The 17583-nt window shown below is 43.9% G+C and overlaps 1 protein-coding gene across 1 annotated transcript in view; it reads right to left on the reverse strand.

The window, feature by feature from the left end:
* MAN2A1 (mannosidase alpha class 2A member 1) overlaps window positions 1-11907 on the reverse strand; it is a gene marked incomplete at both ends in the record, with an annotated part of 155973 nt that extends 144066 nt beyond the window's left edge. Inside the window, one exon of the mRNA XM_079702510.1 lies at window positions 11773-11907. Coding sequence (XP_079558636.1) covers window positions 11773-11907 — 135 coding nt within the window. The remainder of the gene's footprint in view (window positions 1-11772) is intronic.
* Between the last annotated feature and the right edge of the window lie 5676 nt (window positions 11908-17583).

Raw genomic sequence — 17583 nt, forward strand, 5'->3', positions numbered from 1 at the left:
GACTGTGCTGATGATACCAGATCAGCATCTCCCTTCCCTGATCTCTCACTCTGGAACTCCAGCCCACTTGGCTATTTCCACTCACATCCACCTCATCATAAATGAAACTGAACTTGGCTTCCCAAACTAGCTTATCCTTCCAACTATCCCCTTCTGCAAGCAGTACAAGCAGTCTCCAAATGACCCAAAGGAAAAAGGTGGGAGAACCTTTTTTACTCAAGCCACGCATCATTACCCTTTATCAAATCTGTTAGAAAGCCCAATGCTGCTTCTTACAAAATGTCTCCACATTTTCCCTCTTCCTCTTGATTCCAGTCAATTCAATACTGGTACAGGGATTTACTGCCTTATGTCTGTCTGTATTACCTCAAACAGATTCTCAGCTGCCTTCCTGCTTCTGAGTCTTCCTACACACCTGCTACCGGAATACTTTAGATTTAATATTCTCTTAGCTCCCTTCCAGGTCTAAAATTTTCTATGGTATTAATTCTCCAACATTTGTTTTCTCAAGCAGCTTCCTGACATACTCAATAACTTTGAATGGTTCACCACCATCCAACTCATAACTCCTCGCACTGGCTCTCAGGAAAATACACAATCTGATCCCAAACTACCTGCTGTGTTTTCCCAATTACTCTTTACAAGCTCCAAATATTATAAATCAAACCAACCTCCTTACCTCTTCTCATTGTGCCAGGCTCCGAGCCTTCGGAAGCATTGTACTTCACACTAGGAATGTCCTTTCTCCTTTCAAAGTCCTACCCAATCAGAAAAGCCTAGCTTCTGTCCCATGTCCTTTGGTCAGTTGGAGGTAGGCCATTACACGAACTTAGTTCTGAATTCTCTTTAAGGCCTTTGCCCTTATATTAAGAATATAAATTAAGATCATGGACTCTTGTTTTATTCTTAGTTCCTTTATATCCAGAACCTACCACAGTGCCTTGTACATAATAGATACCATATAAACCTCCATTCATTGGTAATAGTTAGCATTTATTGAGCATTTGCTACATGCCAGGCACTGTTCTAACTTTTTAAAATTAACTCTTCTAAAGAATAACTAAATAACACTCAACTGATTCTAATTGTTTCAGAAATGGCAGTTGTGTCTCCTCAAATAACGAAGAAGCTCTATCAAAAAGCAAATAATGTATCTGGCATGTCTATCACAATTTCCATAGTACCTAACGCATAGTGAGTCATCAAATATATGCTGGCTGTAGTACAACAGAAAGATCACTGAATTACAGGACAGCAAGCATGTCCCAGGTAGGCTATGACTAGTTATGGGACCTAAGCCAAAAAACAAAAACAAAACTGCTGAGGTCCAGTTTACACGTCTGTGTCCTTATCTGAAAAATCAAAGACTAAATTACCTAACTTTGGAAGGGCCCTCCGAAAATTCCATGACTCTTTCCTATTATGACTTTTCTGGGGTACTGATGACTACTAAGAGAATGACTACCTCACTGATCCTAAAAACACAAATTCAGGACTTCTTTTATGTAGAAAATAATTCTGAGAATGATTCAGACTGTCAGGCTTCCATCCTCTAATGCTCCACAGGTAAAAATGTTGCCACAAAGGCCAGGACCAATAAATTCCAGATTCCTCCACACCTGCAGTAGGGAAAAGAGGGTAAAGCTGCAAAGTACACCTTCAGGCCCAACGTACAGCTTCATCCTGAAGAGGAAGAGCTTCCCATTACAAAACTAAACACCATCAGAACTGGAAGAAACATGTATTTAAAAGAAAAAAAACATTGGCAAGTTTCCCGGCTCTCCAGACTCCTGATTCAGAACAATAATGTCACTGGTAGGATCAGGTCCCATTTGGGACCTGCTCTGCCTTTGCAAAAAGCATTTGATTTCGCTGGACTTCTGAAGGCAACTACCTGCAAAGGAAGCCAGTGCAGAAATCCATTTACATGTGAAAAATGCACACATGCATATATTTAAAAATGAAAAAAAAAAACACTTAAAATTTGCACTCAATGAGACACATTACACTCATTTTGTTCAGAGGAAGTGCACTACATTTTAATGGTGACAGTAAAGTCTTTGAGGACACAAATGGGATGGTGGCCTGTGCCACAGGAATGATGAAAGTCACACATAATCATTAAGAAGCATGAAGAAGGATCAAAATTAGCAGGTATTAATTACTCTTGGATAACCAGAGTAGCACAGTGCCCCTGCAGACACCCTGGTTGTCCGTTCTTTGCCTTCAAGCTGAGCAGTCGTCGGGGTCCCAGAGATGACTGCCAAGTTCCGGCCCAGATCTACGGTTTTTGCAGAAGATACCTTTTGCAGAAGGACCTGGGCTCTCCTTCCACAGTACTAACCAACCCAAGCAGTCAGATTAGGCTCAGAATTCAGCCCATCTGTGAATTACAGCAAATCCAAGACACAATAAAGTCATGGTTTGCAATCTCAAGACTATGGATCAATTTTGCTTAGTTCATGCCCTAGAACCCTCTGTCCCAGATCGGTCCCAGAGTGAGAAATCTTCTGGTGATAGAAGGGAAACAAATTAAACATGTCAAGCATGCCCATGCTCTAGCACAGAAGTTCCCCAAGAACCCTTGGAAATCTATGAAACACATAGACAACACAAGTTTTAAACCACACTCTCAAAACACAAACTAAGTTTGAGTAATGCTTACCTAATAACCACTTTACAAGAATTTTGTTTGTTTTTAATTAACCCACCGCTCCTTCAACAGATGTAACCACACTATTTGCCTCCAATGTTAATAACAGAGAAATACAGTTTAAACCAAGGGTTGGCAAACTTTTTTTTTTTTGCGGTACGCGGGCCTCTCACTGTTGTGGCCTCTCCCGTTGCAGAGCACAGGCTCCGGACGTGCAGGCTCAGCGGCCATGGCTCAAGGGCCCAGCTGCTGCAGAGCATGTGGGACCTTCCTGGACCGGGGCACGAACCCGTGTCCCCTGCATCGGCAGGCAGACTCTCAACCACTGCGCCACCAGGGAAGCCTGGGTTGGCAAACTTTTTCTGCAAAGGGTCAAACAGTAAATATTTTAGGCTTTGTGGGCTACGCTTTCTGTCGCAACCTCTCAACTCTGCCCTTGTAACACAAAAGCAGCCAGAGATGATTCAATTCACAGAGGAATGAGTGTAACCATGTCATGACATATTTAACCATTTTAAAATGTAAGAATCATTCTTAGCTTGTGGCCCTACATAAACAGGTGTCAGGCCAGATTGGGCCCACAGTTAGCTGACTTCAGCAAAGTTCAAGACCACAGGCCTTTGGACAAAAGGGAAGGAAGGAGAATATCTGCCCATAATTTCATTCTTTTCCTTCCCTTACCTCCACCCCCTTTCTTTAAAAAGGCTGTTTAGAACAAAATGAAATGAACAGGAAGGAAGTCTCCATCCACTTTATTTTCCAGTTTCTTTCCCTGCTTTTTCTAATCTCAAAAAGGAACACAAGGGCTTCCCTGGTGGCACAGTGGTTGGGAGTCCGCCTGCCGATGCAGGGGACACGGGTTCGTGCCCCAGTCCAGGAAGATCCCACATGCCACAGAGCGGCTGGGCCCGTGAGCCATGGCCGCTGAGCCTGCGCGTCTGGAGCCTGTGCTCCGCAACAGGAGAGGCCACAACAGTGAGAGGCCCATGTACCACACACACACACAAAAAAAAAAAAAAAAAAAAAAAGTAACACAAAATGCAGTAACCAGAATCATCAAAATTAGCAGAAATCAAACAAGTAATACACTGAAGAAAGTAAATATCTTGCCTGAGAAAGCTTTAGACAACTCAAATTATTTTTGCATATGCCTCCCATACTACCTTATTGCTAATCAATATATCTTATTTTCCTTTGCTAAAAGGCAAGGGGAATAAATCTAGACTACTGCTAAACTCTAACTAAGCTTGCGGAAAGTAAAACATGGTCTATTTACTATCACTTGACCAAATGCTTTTCTCAGAATAATAAGCATGTCCAATTTTTTTTAAAATTAAGTTTCATTATAATAATCTTCCATTTTTAACTTCCATATGCACATAATCTACCCCTGTATTTTCTATAACATACTGCAATGTAGAATCCTAAAAATATAAGTGAATTTGGGGCATCTAGTGAAAGGATACATTTCAGTCATCAAAAAAATGCTAGTTATCCTTGAGTATTAGAATTAAGCCTTTTGACTTAAATACAAGACATGACACCGTAAAACTCCTTGAAGAGAACATAGGCAAAACATTCTCTGACATAAATTGTACCAGTGTTTTCTTAGGTCAGTCTCCCAAAGCAATAGAAATAAAAGCAAAAATAAACAAATGGGACCTAATCAAATTTATAAATTTTTGCACAGCAAAGGAAACCATAAACAAAACAAAAAGACAACCTATGGACTGAGAGAAATTTTTTGCAAACAATGTGACTGACAAGGGCTTAACTTCCAAAATATAAAAACAGCTCAAACAACTCAAAAAACAAACAACCCAGTCAAAAAATGGGCAGAAGACATAAACAGACACTTCTCCAAAGAAGACATACAGATGGTCAATAGGCACATGAAAAGATACTCGACATCTCTAATTATTAGAGAAATGCAAATCAAAACTACAATGAGATACCACCTCACACCAGTCAAAATGGCCGTCATTAAAAAGTCTACAAATAACAAATGCTGGAGAGGGTGTGGAGAAAAGGGAACCCTCCTCCTATGCTGTTAGTGAGAATGCAAATTGGTGCAGCCACTATGGAGAACAGTATGGACGTTCCTCAAAAAACTAAAAATAGAGTTGCCATATGATCCTGCAATCCCACTCCTGGGCATTTATCCAGACAAAACTATAATATAATTCAAAAAGATACATGCACCCCTATGCTCACAGCAGCACTATTTACAACAGCCAAGACAGGGAAACAAACTAAATGTCCCTCTAAAGATGAATGGACAAAGAGGATATGGCATATAAACACACACACACACACACACACACACACACACACACACACACAATAGACTATTACCCAGAAATAAAAAAAGAATGAAATAATGCCATTTGCAGCTACATGGATAGACCTAGAGATTATCCTACTAAATAAGGTGAGTCACGAAGATAAAAACAAATACCATATGATAGCCTTACATGTGGAATCTAAAATATGACACAAATGAACTTATCTACAAAACAGAAACAGACTCACAAACATAGGGAACAGGCTTGTGGTTGCCAAGGCGGAGGGGGGAAGGGTTGGACTGGGAGTTTGGGACTAGCAGATGCAAACTATTATATATAGAATGGATAAACAACATGGTCCTATTATATAGCACAGGGAAGTATATTCAATATCCTATAATAAGCCATAATGGAAAAGCATATGTAAAAGAAGATATATATATACACACACACACACACACACATACACATATATAACTGAATCACTCTGCTGTACACCAGAAACTAACACAACATTGTAACTCTACTATATTTCAATTAAAAAAAAAAGAATTAAGCCTTTTGATCACTCCTTCCTAAAATGCAAAGTGCTAACAAAGTGCTATGGGTATAAAGAATAGGCCTTTGGCTAGACTGCAGCCAAAGTGGTTTTCAACAGGGTTGATTTTTTATTCCCCCGGGGGACATATACAGCAATGTGCGGAGACACTTTTGGTTGCTACCAGTTGGGGAAAGGTGTTTCTGGCATATACTGGGTAGAGATCGGGGATGCTGCTAAACATCCCATGATGCACAGGACAGTCCCCCACATCAAAGAATCCAGCCGCAAATGTCAGTAGCAAAGAGTTTGTGAGGCAGCCAAAGGTAGAGATGTACATGTTTAAACTAGCATTCTTCAAGGTTGATCTCTTCTTTAGATATAACGTGTTAAATTTACAAATTTAACATGAAATATTTACTAGATACCTACTATGCACTGGTCTGCATAGAAGTATTGCAATACAAATAGCATTACCTTAAATACACTGTCTCACAGAAAAGCTACATTGTAACCTCAAGAGACTGAGTGTACTCAAATCAAATCGTTTACTTCCTCCCTATCACAAGGCAAATTTAGCAATACTCAAGCACTAGGTCTCAACTCCATTTCAGAACAATCGACCCTCAAACTTGTTTGAACGTAAACACAGTTTCAATCTTAAAATTAGCAGCTTTGGTGTAACACCTATAACTGAAACAGAAACCCGTTTTAGCTAAAATGGTCTACACTTCCTCTCCTGATCAACTTACTAATCCCAACTGTGAAAAGAAGCAAAATTTGCTCTTTAGAGTTCCTCCTCCTCTCTTCCACATGTACTATAAAAGCTGATGCTACCAGGAACATGACCACCAGGACGGAAGGAGCCAAAAACGCAATGAGGCCTTTATAATCCAGCAACCAGAGATTATACCCCAGCTGTTGAATATCCTCCCATTTTCTTACAGATCTCCATGGAAGTGAGGGAACAACAAGGGAAAACTAAGACTGCTGGACTCAAAAAACTAAGAGTAAAAACAGGGAATCAGGGGCTTCCCTGGTGGCGCAGTGGTTGATAGTCCGCCTGCCGATGCAGGGGACACGGGTTCGTGCCCTGGTCCGGGAAGATCCCACATGCCGCGGAGAAGCTGGGCCCGTGAGCCACGGCCGCTGGGCCTGCGCGTCTGGAGCCTGTGCTCCGCAATGGGAGAGGCCACAACAGTGAGAGGCCCGCGTACCGCAAAACAAACAAACAAACAAACAGGGAATCAGAAGCAGCTACTGAACTACTCTTTCTAGGGCAATCTCAACACTTAGTCCAGTCTGTCAAAAAAGGCCAAAGTTTTAACAGCTATCACCAAAAGCAATAGCTGACTCAAAATAAAAAACAACAAATAAAAATGGTAATTTAGTCAATGTTTTGCCCACAGCCCAGATATCCTTTAATGCTAATTAATGAGTCACAGAGAAAACCCCCTTCAGATAAACAGGATTGCAACATCTCCCAAGCAAAAGTATTTGTTTAGGTCCTGACAGCAGTGCTGATCTGGGACTAACACATTCAATTCAATTTAAAAAATAATAAACTTAAGCCTTCAGACCAGATGCAGTCATGACTGTCTGTCCTAGTTCGTGTATAGGAAGACTCTTGAGTCTTAGAGAAGCATGCTGGCAGGAGGAGTCCTGAAGGACTGCTGGACTCTACTCCGGAGGGGGTGGAGGAAACCAGCCCTTTTCAGGGGCTTTCATGTTCTTGCACTCATTTCTCCTAAATCCCTGGTTGTCACCGCGGTCAAGGTCAATGTTCCGTCACTTCCCAAAAGTCACAGCTCTCAAACAGTGTACCCCAAGGAAAGAAACAAGCTCCCTTCTACACACCTGTACAAACCCCAACAAGAGCTATTGTTTATAAATAGAGTGCACTGGAGTGTGGAGAAGCAGGAAAAATCGTATTTTTCTATTTATTATTCTTAAGATTCACAAATTTCTAAAAGCAAGAAAAAACAACTGGGGGACTGAGGTCAACGTTAATTAAACATATACTGTGTTGAACTCTTAAGAAAGTACTAGAGATGTAAAGTGTTTAAGCATGTTTTTATATGTGTATTATATTTTCACAGTAAAAGTTAAAAAAAAAAAAAAAGACATAAAAGTCCCCACCTACCAACGTCTTTCAATCAAATACTTAAAGACATTCACACTTTCTCACTTGATAAATATTTTCTGGGCACCAAGATAAAAAGTGAACTTCACTTTCACATTCTCCATCAGTCACGATCTCTGAACTTTCAAGGGTTAATATGAATCGCTATGACCATATGCTATACTAGTTATTTAAAGATCGATCATTTGTTATACAAAACCTGAGTCATTAATTCTGCAGATCCAAACATAAGACATTAATAAGCCATCCTCTTATACACAATGTAGATAGTAAGCAACTTGTGAAATCGCTTGTAGGAAGTGATGAAGAATTTCAGGAAGACCTTAACAATGTTTCTCCTTTCCAACTGCTCGAATTCTTACATTACCTCAAAGCATCTTCAGGGCATTAGGCCCTGGCCAGCCTCTCATTCCCAGTGGAATTTTTATTAATTTTTCTAGCTGAGATTTATTAAACCTAAAATACACACAAGCTAAAACAGACAAAGCCACCTGTTGCCTCAAGGCCTCAAAGGAATTCCTCCCAGAAGCACAGGGGAAAGCCTTCCAAGGACTATCTCAGAGGCAGGCAGCTGCTCCAGGGTGGGAGAACCTGGAGCACCCAGAGTTGGGCCCACTTCCACCCCAGAGTCTGGCCCAGTGGTGGAAAACACACACTTGGGGGAGGAGGCAAAAAGAAAGAAAGCCAGAATAACAGCAAATAGACTGCTCTCAACTGAAGGCGGTTTTAAAACATATCTTGTTTACATGGTGGACCATGTAAGGTTCCATGTTAACTGGAAGGAACTAAAATGGACAATTCGGAGGAAATCAATCCCTTTCTAGAGAAATCATTCTACTAGACACCAAAAATGATTTATAGTGACTGACTAGCTTGGCTCTATTAAAACTAAAGAATTTAATACCCAAACTCATCAAAGAAATATAATTTAGTGCAACCTAGCTTTGCTATGCTTGGTGTTCTCATCATAAGATTTACATAGGAGTTAGGAGTAGTGAAAAAATAAAAATCAACTCAAATGCTAGGATGCTATGCTGCATAACGGTTTTCATTCTAATGTTTAGCTCTCAAGTGAGCTAGAAGACATTTTGGGAGAGATATAAATCTCAATCATTAAATGTTTCATAAAGAGGAGCACATTCGGTGGTCTGGAACTAAACCTGCAATATCTCTGAGGTATGCCTCTACCCTATGACCCAGCAATTGTACTCTTGGGCATTTTTCAGACAAATGAGGGCTTATGTGAATGTTTATAATGTTCATAGCAGTTTTATTTGAAATAAACTGCCCCGCCCCAAGCTGGAAACTACCCAGACATCCCTCAATAGGTGAATGGTTAAACAAACTGTGCTCTATCTATGGAATACTACTCAGCATAATAAGGAACAAAAGAAAAATGAAAAGATAATAACAGCAGCAAAAAATAATAAGGAACAAACAGGTAACAACCTGGATGCCTCTCCAGAGATTTAGACTGAGTGAAAAAAGCCAATCCCCAAAGGTTGCACACTACATGATTTCACTTGTCATTCTTGAAATGACAAAATTATAGAAATTGAGAACAGGTGAGTAATTGCCAGGGGCTAGAAGGGAACAGGGACAGGAGGAAAATGGTTGTGGCTATAAAAGGGCAATGTAAGGGGTCCTTGTGGTGATGGAAATATTCTGTATATTGACTGTATCAAGATATAAATATCCAGGGTGTGATACTGTATTACAGTTTTGCAAGATGGTACCACTGGGGGAAACTGGTAAAGGATACATGTGATCTCTGTATTATTACTTATACATGCATGTGAATCTACATTATCTCAAAATCAAACACTTAATTTTTTAAAAAAGGCATAAAAAAGAAAAAGAAGCACATTCATTAGGGCTTCATAATAAAAACTCCTTAAAAAAAAAAGTCATAAGCTAAGGAGCTGCAGAGCATAATGCTCTATTTTCCACAAGCAAGTTGGGGGACTAAACAGTAGGCAAAGGATTACTAAAGGGGGCAGTACAGCATAGTGGCTGAGAGCTCAGACTCCAAAGGCTGCCTGTTGAAATCTCAGCTTTTAGCTGTGTGACTTTGGGCAAGTTACTCTCTCTGTGCCTAAGTTTCCTCACCTACTGGGTGGTGATTGTGTGAATGCAGTTTACCATGTAAGACTAAGACACACAGGCTGATATCAGACATACAAGAGTTAGGCTTATTCAGCATTTATCCAGTCCACCTGCGTGGGGATTCAGTGGCTCTCCAAAACTAAATCTGCAAAGGTGCCTTTTGCACCGAAAAGCCAGTACTGAAAATCTGAGAAAGGCAAACTTAAGTATAAAAAGTTCCACCTTCCAAACCCTCTCCCCTTGCACACAAAACAGAATACACACAGGGCCTTCTCTTCCAGCAGCCACTGTCACTTTCCATTAAATGCTTTATGTTGTAAGCAGAACTTCAGCCCCTTGACAAGCACTAGGGCTGGATATTAAAATATTGGAATTAACTTCGCCTAAGACGTCCCAGTAACCAAATGACTCACTCACTTCTTTAGAAACAGTGAAATGTCAAGGTTGCCAGAGAACCCCAGCCCCAGATGTGTGCATAAATCATTGCAAAGTGTTCATCAAGCCAAAGCCAAAGGACATTATTCAAGATTACACTTTAAGTAAAATCTATCAGTTTTTATGGTTTTTCCTGTAATGGAGAAAATTCGAAAAAATAGGATTACTGGGGGAAAAATCACGGTAAGTTAAGCCCCAAAATTGTACAACATATTTTAAAAAGGCTTAGAACTCCTCCTTTTGCTCTGGCTTCAGAGGGTTTACCCTTCCTCCCTCCCACCCCCTTTTTTAAACTGTTTTATCCAATCTCATCAACAAGCACTGGACAAACTCTAAACTATCCCATAGTGCTTATCTCACTATATTTTCTCTATAATACTACCTAAAAGCAAAAAGCTTTTAAATTTTTTGATACATCTATTTACAACCAGATTTTTAATACCTCTTGTCTGCAAAGCATTTTGAATGCTCTGTATTGATGACACCATCCACAGAGGGGTCTTTTTTTCACTTTCATAATAATTCAGGTAAAATTAGTAGTCTAATTTCATTAAACTCAAGCCTTTTGTCCTAGCGTTTCACAAGAACAAAAGGCAAGAATATTCTTTGGTCATTTACACTGTCACACAAAAGAAAAACAAACAAACAAACAAAAAAAAACACCAAATTGTTCACGTCCTACGTTTCTCTACCCTTGAGTGAAGTAGTTGATAAATCAGCTTGTCAGGGTTTTGAGTTCTTCGGTTCATTCATTACAGGGGATACTACACAATACCCAGTTTTACTAAAATTTCTGGATCGTACAGGTCATTGGCAAATAACTTAAAACAAATCGCACACGCGGTATATCCTCCCAAATAGAACCGATTGTCTCCGTTTGCTTATTTTTAGTAACTTGAGATAAAAGACTTAAGACGGGTCGTTTTCCCAACTCGTTTGACAATTTGACCGCTGGCTCGGGACTGAGCGCCCCATAGCTACAGGCTGGAGTATAACAAGCGCTTCCCCACTAGGCTCCCTCATCTGCTCCAAACAAACCCCATGTAATAGCTGAAGAATGACGACACTAAAATCAACCCCACAGATTCATACCTTAGAGGTCTGCAACACGGAATAAACTTTTTTCCCTCAAGCGACAGTGCAGTTAAAATAAATAAATAAATGTAACACCCAGATGGGGTTTGTTTGATCCATTCCCGCGACTGGATGCGCGCAGGGGGTCAGTGCAGCTTAACCCTGTGTGGGCCTAGGGGCTCACCAACAGCTGTCAGGGGGCGCTGCGCCGGCGAGGGAGCGCCTCCCGCCGCGCCGGTTCACTGGCCAGCAGGTGACCACCCCAACAGGCCCGGGTGCGAAGTGCGGGAACACGGCCACTTCCCCTGAGCGCGATCCGGCCACCGCACGCCGCCTGGTACTTTGTTAACTCCGCGCGCCCGGGATGAGGTGGCTGCGGAGCCCAGGCTGGAGGAGGATCCAAGCCTCCTCCAGTTTGGCCTCGCCCTGCCGGAGCGCGGAGCCTCGGCGGGAGGGAGAGGTCGCGGAGCAGCGGGTAACTACGGGCCCCCACCCCTACCCTCTCGGAGCCCCGTGTCCCCACTTCCTCGGTCCTTACCTGGGGAAAGGAGCCCTCGCGGCGCGGGCTCTTGGGGTAGTCTAAGTGACCCCGGTCCAGCATCAGGTAGAGAGAAAAGATCACCACACAAAAGATAGCGCTGCCAAACACGGTGAACTGGCGGCTTAACTTCATTTTTCCTCGATAGACTCGGGGCCAGGGCACTGTCCTCACCCGGAGGAAGAGGCGGACTGTGGACTCCTGGAAGCGGCCGCCGGAGGCTCCCTGCTCCCGTGCTTGTGCTCTCCGCGCTCTCCGCTGCGGATGCGGGTCCGGGCGGCGCTCCGCACCTTATCTCCGGCGCCACCACGCGCCCTTGGCCTTCGCCCTGGCCCACCGCCCTCCCTGGGGCCGGGCGTCCCTCCTGAGGCGGGACTCGCCTGCAGCCCGGAAGGGGCCCGCTCAAACTAGATCTCGAGTTCAGCGCCGGCACCCGGCAGGGCGCGCGGGGCAGGCGGAGGAAAGGTCGCTGTCTGGACTTCCTGCCACCGTCGCCCCGACCAAGTCGGCAGGAAAAGTTTTCTCGACCAGGGCAGGCGTGTCCTCTTCACCCAGGATGTGCGGGCTTGGCGGCTCTAGGGTCGGCAGCGCGGAACTGGGTCCGAGGAGCCGTGGGGAAAGAAATCAGGGTGGGAGGAGCCGGGCCCCACAACTTAGCGCCGGGACAGTCGGGCCCGCCCCCGTGGCACCGCCCCCGCCTCCCCCGACTGAGCCCCTTCCTGCTGCCGCCGCCGCCGCTGAGGCCGGGCCGGGGTGCACCCCGGGCGCGGGGACGCACGGGTCTGGCAGGAGTTTCCTCCGAGCGCGCGTCCGCCCGCCGGCGCCTCCCGCTCCCCACCGCCCTTTTCGCTCAGCTTTCGGACCCGGGCTGCGCTCGGAGGGCGCAGGGGGAGGGCGGCGGCGGCGCGCGGAGGAGGAAAAGGAGAGCAAGGAGAGGACCTTCCCCGGAGAGAAGCGCGCTCCAGCTGCAGCCGCGAGTCCCCTCCCTCCCTCCCGCCCGCCCGGCAAATGCGGAGATGGCGGCGGCAGCTGCGAAAGGAAACGCCGGTTCTCCAGCGCCACTCGGCGCTCCTGCACCGCCCGCCACGAGCAGGAGACAGCAGCGGTGCAGTGGCCGCTGGGTCAATAGGCGCCAGCAGCCCGGGAGCTGAGCAGGCGACGGGCCCCGCCTCCTCCCGACGCTCCGGGATGAGGGGGCGGGCTCCCAGGCGCCCAATCACAACGCGCCGCTCGCAGGGCCCGCCCCGCGTCGGCCTCCCGGAGCCCCCCGCGGTGGGAAGACCTCAGACTGCTTTTGTGACCTGGGAGGCAGTATTGCTCAAGTTGAGGCCCTGAGAGACCCTGGGGCGCCAGCAGCCCAGTTCTGCTGCGCTTTCTCCCCACTTCCTTTTCACTGCCCGGGTTTCCTGTCCTTGAGGTCCCAGGCCTGGGGTGCCTTGGACGGAAACTCGGTGAGGAGAAGGGGGCTGCGAATTCTGTTCAGACTCATCTTTTCCTCTGCGGCTTTTGGTGACGTCTGGAGAAACCTGAGGGAAAGGAGCCTGCCGAAGGACTCTCCAGACAGGTGTAGACGTCTGGCTACAAAAATCTGTGAGGGGAGCCTGCTTGTCCCGGTTATTGATTTATTGCCTCTCAACTCCAAATTCACCCTTTTTGACTGCACTGTGAAAATGGATCTGGGCCTTTTAAAGTAAGTTTTCCTTTGCCAACAGGGGCTGAAGCTTTGTCCGTAGAGGATGCTGAAGAGACATTACAGGAAGAAAAGTATTTTACTACCTGGTTTTGGTGCATTGGTAGGCAGGCTCTTGCAGCATACCTGGCTTTCTCCAGGGCCGAGCTCCTATGCTGCTCAGGGGCCAGCGGTTTCTTCCCACGTCGCCAACTCTAGTGATTTCGTAGTAGGCGGGCTAAAGATAGACACTACCTTGTGAATAGCTTTCTGGGCACCCTGGAGGCAAGGTCTGTAGCCAGTTCCAGAGGGCCGATTTTTCACAAGGTGTGGCACCACAGTGATTTCTCTGCCATTCAGTGAGCCAGGCTGTGCCCTCTCCAGTAATTTTTGGATCTTAGCCCTGGGAAGGGCTGGGGGAGCTCTTCTTTGAGAACTCTATCTCCTAGTCCAAGGGTTAGTTAATAAGGTTAGCTCCTTAAAGCTGCTCTTTCTATACTCTCTAGGGTTCTCTTACTAGTGAATCTCTCGTTACTCCAAAACCCTGTTATAGTTAATAATTCTTTTTATTAAACTTTATCTGTAGTCCCAAGAGATAGACCTGCAAAGATAGGATTAGGAGTTTGGTTTGATTGGGCCTTTGGGCTTGAGCTCAGTGCTGAGTTCCTTGCCAAAGTGAATTAAGATGCTAATAATTCATAGTGCACGGGGCATCCCAGTTAACCAGTCATCTGTGGCTGATTGTGGTGAACTACCAAGTTCCTTGGAGCCCCAAGTGGCAGCTACACTGGACTGTTACGGCTGTAAGGTAACTATAAGGACTGTGGTGTGAGATGTATTCTTCTGAGTTCCTTTGAATGCTTTTTTTTTTTTTTAAGTTTTTACAGTTTTATTGAGAAATAATTGACATACACCACTGAATAAGTTTAAGGTATACAGCATGATGGTTTGCTTTACATATATTATAAAATGATTACCACAATAAGTTTAGTTCTCATCCATCACCTCATATAGATACAATAAAAAGAAAAAAAGTTTTTTCTTACAATGATCACTTTTAGGACCTGCTCTCTTAACAATTTTCCTGTATATTATACAGCAGTATAAACTATCATCATCATGTTGTACATCACATCCCTAGTACTTTTTTTTTTGAATTGTAGTTTATTTTTTTATACAGCAGGTTCTTATTAGTTATCTATTTTATACATGTTAGTGTATATATGTCAATCCCAATCTCCCAATTCATCCCACCACCACCACCCCCATCCCCACCTTGAATGCTTAAAAAGAGAAATGACAAGCACAGTTCCAAGTTATGGTATGAGAACCAGAGAGACAGACTCCATGCAATTCTAAAGGAAGCTCTTATTGATTGTAGCAACAAAATGATATTGCTGAAAATCAAAACACAAAATTTTAATTTTCACGTTACTGAATTACAACTTCTGTTGAATTCATGGATGTGCAAGTTTCTCATGTAAAAATTAGGGTGCTGTAAAATAATAGGATCCCAAAACTTGGAGTGGGTTAGACTCAGATGAAACTGACAGTCTTGAACCCCCAAGTCACTCTGAGCCTCTCTTACTAGTGGAAGTAGGTCGCCCTCCAGTTTCTGAAGAGGTAGGCTTCCTCTGCTTGAAAACTCACCTGGGGCAGATGCCTTGAGAGGAAATTCACATTATCCTCAAAACCCACAGTAATCACCCTCTACTACAGTGTACTCACAACTAGGATCAAATTTCAGCATGCTCCTGGGGTATAGGTGCACACTATGATGGAGGAAGTAGTAACTTACACACCAAAGTAACTACAAGACTTTGATAATATATAGGCAGAAACCTGGAGAACGTGTGGGAGTGGATTCTGAGGGTGTTAGACCATGGAGGATGGAATGTAATACTATACTGAGCCAAATTTATTGTTATGGTGTTTATTATATGTGTTAGCTCATGCAGCTAGAGGTGGGTCTAGCTCATGCAGCTAGAGCTTACTTGGTTGGCTGATGGAAACTTGGACTCATCAGTTGCCTAGAGTTTGTGAGGTTGAAATGCCAGAGCTTCCCTGACATGATGTGGAACAGGGAATCCAAAAGTTTATGGAAATGTTACACTGGACTTATAATACGTAATCTGCATGCACATCCCTCAGCTGTGTTCCATGCAAAGGCCCAGAAGATGCTCCTTCAATGAAGAATTGAGAAATACATTAGTGAGAGGAAGACATGCATCTTTGAAAATCTCTGTGGATGTTTCCCTCTGTAGGCCATGTATGACTATAGAGGATGCCACTATTGAGGTGCACTCATTGATAACAATGGGGATGACAGGATCCCAAAATAGCACAGACCACCAAAGGTAATGTGGGTATATCTGCCTTATGAAAGGGCAACAGGTGTGTACAGGCAATCAGAGTGCCTTGGCCCACAGAGATGCCCTAGGAAAAAAATAGATAGGCAACCTAATAGAGTACTACTTGATATTTATTAACAAGAAAAGCTCTAAATCAGGTAGCCAGTATCTGAGCTGAGTCACCACAGTGGACTCTCACTCAGTTTTTAGACCTATATCAATTCACAGACCCAGAACCCCTTGGTTGAAGGAGAGTCTGTGTACTCTTTAGGAATTACCTTGCACCACTGCCACAGTACACGTTGTAAATGTTCCCACAACCTTGTCCCCCAAAAATGTGTGGCTATATACTAGAGTGGCAGTACATTGGAGAAAAGGATATATGGAGATCTTTTGAGGTTTTCTAGACATCAGATCTGAACTGATGCTAATTCCTAGGGACTCAAGACACCACTCTGACGCTTCAACCAAAGCTGGAGTTTATCTTGGTCAGTAGATAGATGAAGTCTTAGCTCATATCCAGCTCACAGTTGGTTGTTAGGTCACTTGATCCACACACCAACTGTGTGATTATTTTCTCAGTTCTAGAACTGATCATATCCCCATTTTGGCTTATCCATAGGATGAAGTCCATTATAGTAGGAAGAGCTAAGTGGATGCACCTAGAAATCTCACTCTCTTCCAAAATAGTAAAGCAATTAATGTTGTTACTGGGTCCAAGCTCATGCTGCTCGCCGCATGACAGGCCAATGAATCAAGAGACGGTATGTTGGGACAAGGAACAGTGATTTTACTCAGAAAGCCAGCAGACCAAGAAGATGGTGGACTGGTGTCCCAGTGAACTATCTTGCCTGGGTTTGGATGCTAGTTTCTTTTATAGAGCAAAGAGGAGGAGGTGAGGAGGTAAAGTAAAAAAAGCTGATAAGTTTTTGCAAATATTTCTGGGTTTCAGCAGACTCTGGAGGAGATGTGTTAATTTCTTCTTTGCTGCAGGCATTTACAGGTGGGCCTGGTCAGGATGTTTCCTGTGACCTAAACAAAGGTATTTAAGCTTAAGTTCTGGCATGGGAGTCTGGGTTCCCAGAGATGGGCCCTTATGCATACTTTAAGCTGTAGGCAACATCCCTTAAGTAATTAACTTGTAGCAAAAACAGTAGAATACAAATGTTAAAGTAAAAGAAACAGATCAAATGTGGAGTCACATTTGTTCTTCCCTGTTACAATGTCATCATAAAAGACTTGAAAAAAAGCAGGGGTGGTGATACCCATCACATTCTCATTTAACTCACCAGTTTGGCCAGTGCAGAAGTGGATCTTGAAAAATGACTGTGGACTATTATAAACTTAACCAGGCGGTAATTCTAATCGTGGCCACTGTCCCCAGGTGCAGTGTTTTTACTGAAACAAATCAACACAGCACCTGGCACTTGGTATAAAGCTATTGACATGGATAATGCTGTCTTCTCTATACTTACTCATAAAAACCACCAGAAGCAGCTGGCTTTTACCTAACAGGGCCAACAGTATGTTACTGCGTCCTGGCTCGAACTGCTTACCGCTCAACAGGCCAGTAAATCAAGAGACAAGTTATTGGAGCAAGGAATAGCAACTTCATTTGGAAAGCCCGCAGACTGAGAAGATGGTAGACTGGTGTCCCAAAGAACCATCTTTCTCATTAGAATTCAGGCTTCTTTTATACTAAAAGGGGAGGGGGGGTGTGGTTAGTTGTTGCAAACTTCTTGGTGTCAGAATCCTTTGTTCTTACAACTGTCCAGGTAGGTCAGGTCACAA

The sequence above is a fragment of the Hyperoodon ampullatus genome (assembly GCF_949752795.1).
Source record: "Hyperoodon ampullatus genome assembly, chromosome: 4".
Taxonomy (NCBI): domain Eukaryota; kingdom Metazoa; phylum Chordata; class Mammalia; order Artiodactyla; family Ziphiidae; genus Hyperoodon; species Hyperoodon ampullatus.